The sequence below is a fragment of the Carlito syrichta genome, unplaced genomic scaffold, assembly GCF_000164805.1.
Source record: "Carlito syrichta isolate Samal-C Ts95f unplaced genomic scaffold, Tarsius_syrichta-2.0.1 Scaffold99351, whole genome shotgun sequence".
NCBI lineage: Eukaryota > Metazoa > Chordata > Mammalia > Primates > Tarsiidae > Carlito > Carlito syrichta.
This window is the reverse complement of record NW_007043447.1, coordinates 44461-47527: the sequence shown is the minus strand read 5'-3', so window position 1 is coordinate 47527 and position 3067 is coordinate 44461. Positions and strand designations below refer to the sequence as shown.

General features: G+C 50.2%; 1 protein-coding gene across 1 annotated transcript in view; it reads left to right on the top strand.

Moving 5' to 3' along the window:
- LOC103266035 overlaps positions 1 to 2319 on the top strand; it is a gene marked incomplete at its 5' end in the record, with an annotated part of 52309 nt that extends 49990 nt beyond the window's left edge. Inside the window, 1 exon segment of the mRNA XM_021715108.1 lies at positions 574 to 2319. Coding sequence (XP_021570783.1) covers positions 574 to 2297 — 1724 coding nt within the window.
- Positions 2320 to 3067: the final 748 nt, after the last annotated feature.

Genomic DNA, 3067 nt, shown 5'->3' with positions numbered 1-3067 from the left:
TTGCCCAGGCTGGAGTGCAGTGGCACACTCATGGCCACCCCAGCATCGACCTTCTGGGCTCAGACAATCCTTCCATCTCCGCTTTCTAAGTAGCCAGAAATACAGGCATGCACCACCACTCCTGGCTAATTTTTGATTTATTGTAGAGATGAGGTCTCACCAAGCTGCCCGGGCTGGACTCGAACCCACAGGCTCAAGCAATCCACTCTTCTCAGCCTCCCAAAGTGCTGGGATTACAGGCTGAGCCACTGAGCCCAGCCAGCACTGCTCCTTCTAAGCCTGGGCATCTGTGGACCTAAGTACTTGCTCCTTGAATCCCTCTCTGCACCCTCTTTGTGCTCCCCTTGCAGGCTGTATCCACACCCCTTATGCCAACTCTCCCCACCTCCAGTGATTCTGTTTTTCCCCTCCCTCTCCTTTTTCTTTCCTGGTTTGTAGTTAAATGGTCAAAGCCATTTGTGTCTTGAGCCTTTCAAAATAATCAGTTTTATTCCTTCATGTCCCCACCTACCACAAAATCTTTTCTCCTGGAAAAGGGATTAAGGAACATTTCCATTTTTTTGTTTCTTTCAGACCTAGAAACTAGACCCAAAGTCAAACTGTCAGCTCCAAAGCAAGATATCTCTGAAGAAATATCCAGCAGGGTCATCCTGATAGGAAGATTCCTGTGGGATGCTCTGTTGTACTGCAAGAGTGAGGACACAGAGGGCTACTGGAAATGGGGTTGTGAGAGCTTAGAGAGCCTTATGGTACCAGCAGCCTTCACGCCTGAAAAGACACCTACTCAGGAGCAGCATCAGAGGAATAGGTATGGGGATGACTTAAGTCTGAGCCCTGATCTCCCCAGTCAAGCAATGACTCCTGAAAGACAAGACCCTCCTCTGTGGAGAGCTCATGGAGAAAGGGAGAAGCTAGCCTTAAATGTGCAACAGGAAACCTATTATGCAAAAAAGAAACCCTATAGATGTCTGGAATGCGGAAAGGCCTTTAGTCACAGCTCAGCACTCATCGAACACCAACGAACACACACGGGAGAGAGACCTTATGAATGTCACGAATGCAGAAAAGGCTTCCGGAACAGCTCAGCACTTACCAAACATCAGAGAATCCACACTGGGGAGAAGCCCTATAAATGCACTCAGTGTGGGAGGACCTTCAACCAAATCGCCCCACTAATCCAGCACCAGAGAACTCACACGGGTGAGAAGCCCTACGAGTGCAGTGAATGTGGGAAATCCTTCAGTTTTAGGTCCTCCTTCAGCCAACATGAGCGGACTCACACAGGTGAGAAGCCCTATGAGTGCAGTGAGTGTGGGAAAGCCTTCCGGCAAAGCATCCACCTTACCCAGCACCTGCGAATTCACACTGGGGAGAAACCCTATCAGTGTGGAGAGTGTGGCAAGGCCTTCAGCCACAGCTCGTCCTTGACCAAACATCAGCGAATTCACACTGGGGAGAAACCCTACGAGTGCCATGAATGTGGAAAAGCCTTCACCCAGATCACACCACTGATTCAGCATCAGAGGACCCATACAGGGGAGAGGCCCTATGAGTGCAATGAGTGTGGGAAAGCCTTCAGCCAGAGTACACTCCTGACCGAGCACCGGAGGATTCACACGGGAGAGAAGCCCTATGGATGCAATGAGTGTGGGAAATCCTTCAGTCACAGCTCCTCGCTTAGCCAGCACGAGCGGACGCACACGGGAGAGAAGCCCTATGAGTGCAGCCAGTGTGGAAAGGCCTTCCGGCAGAGCACGCACCTCACTCAGCATCAGAGAATACACACTGGGGAGAAGCCCTATGAGTGTGGTGACTGCGGCAAGGCCTTTAGCCACAGCTCTTCCCTAACCAAGCATCAGCGGATCCATACTGGGGAGAAACCCTATGAGTGTAACGAATGCGGAAGAGCCTTCAGCCAACTCGCCCCCCTCATTCAGCATCAGAGGACCCACACCGGAGAGAAGCCCTATGAATGCAATGAGTGTGGCAGAGCCTTCAGTCAGAGCTCCCTTCTCATCGAACACCAGAGGATTCACACCAAGGAAAAGCCCTATGGCTGCAATGAGTGTGGGAAGTCCTTTAGTCACAGCTCCTCGCTCAGCCAGCATGAAAGGACACACACCGGGGAAAAGCCCTATGAATGTCAGGATTGCGGGAAGTCCTTCAGGCAAAGTACCCACCTCACTCAGCACCGGAGGATCCACACAGGAGAGAGGCCGTACACATGCAGGAACTGTGGGAAAGCCTTTACACACAGCTCTTCCCTTACCAAGCACCAGAGAACTCATACCGGGTAGACCCTCTCCATGTGGGCTGGGGATGTGGGAAAACCTTAAGCCATAGCTCATCCCTTACTATACTTGACCCAGTTATACTCATGAGAAAGAACACATTCATACACAAGCCTTCACACACATCATACCCCTTAGACACCTTAGAGAGTCCACACGGATAGAAATGACTGTGAGACTACCAAGCTGTAGGTCATCCATGTCCGAATCCAACAATGGGGAAATGTGGAGATGACACTCAGGACTTCTACCCTACATTATAGAGCCTACAGAAGAGCAATGGAACAAATGTAGTTCTGGGAAGGGCTTTTTTTTTTTTTGGAGGTCTCTGTCACCCAGGCTCTAGTACAATGGCACAATCCTGGCTCACCACATCCTTGACCTCCTGGGCAGGTGATCCTTTTTCCTCAGCCTCCTGAGTAGCTGGGAGTGCAGGTACACACCATCATCCCTGGCTTACTTTTTATGTTTTGTAGAGACAAGGTCTCGCTTTGTTTCCTAGGCTGATTTCCAACTCCTGGGCTCAAGTAGTCCTCCTGCCTCAGCCTACCAAAGTGCTGATTACAGATGTGAGCCACTGCACCTGGCAAAGGGATCACCTTTGTCCAAGGATTCACCATATTCCAAACCAGAGATATTTACTGTGGTGAGAAACCCACCAACTGCCTTTCATCTAGGAGAACCAAATGAAGTCAGCATTTGCTATTATTGCACATTACTTTGTTAGGGAGAGGTGCTTATGAATGGTGCAGGTTGACTCTGAGGCTCAAACTACA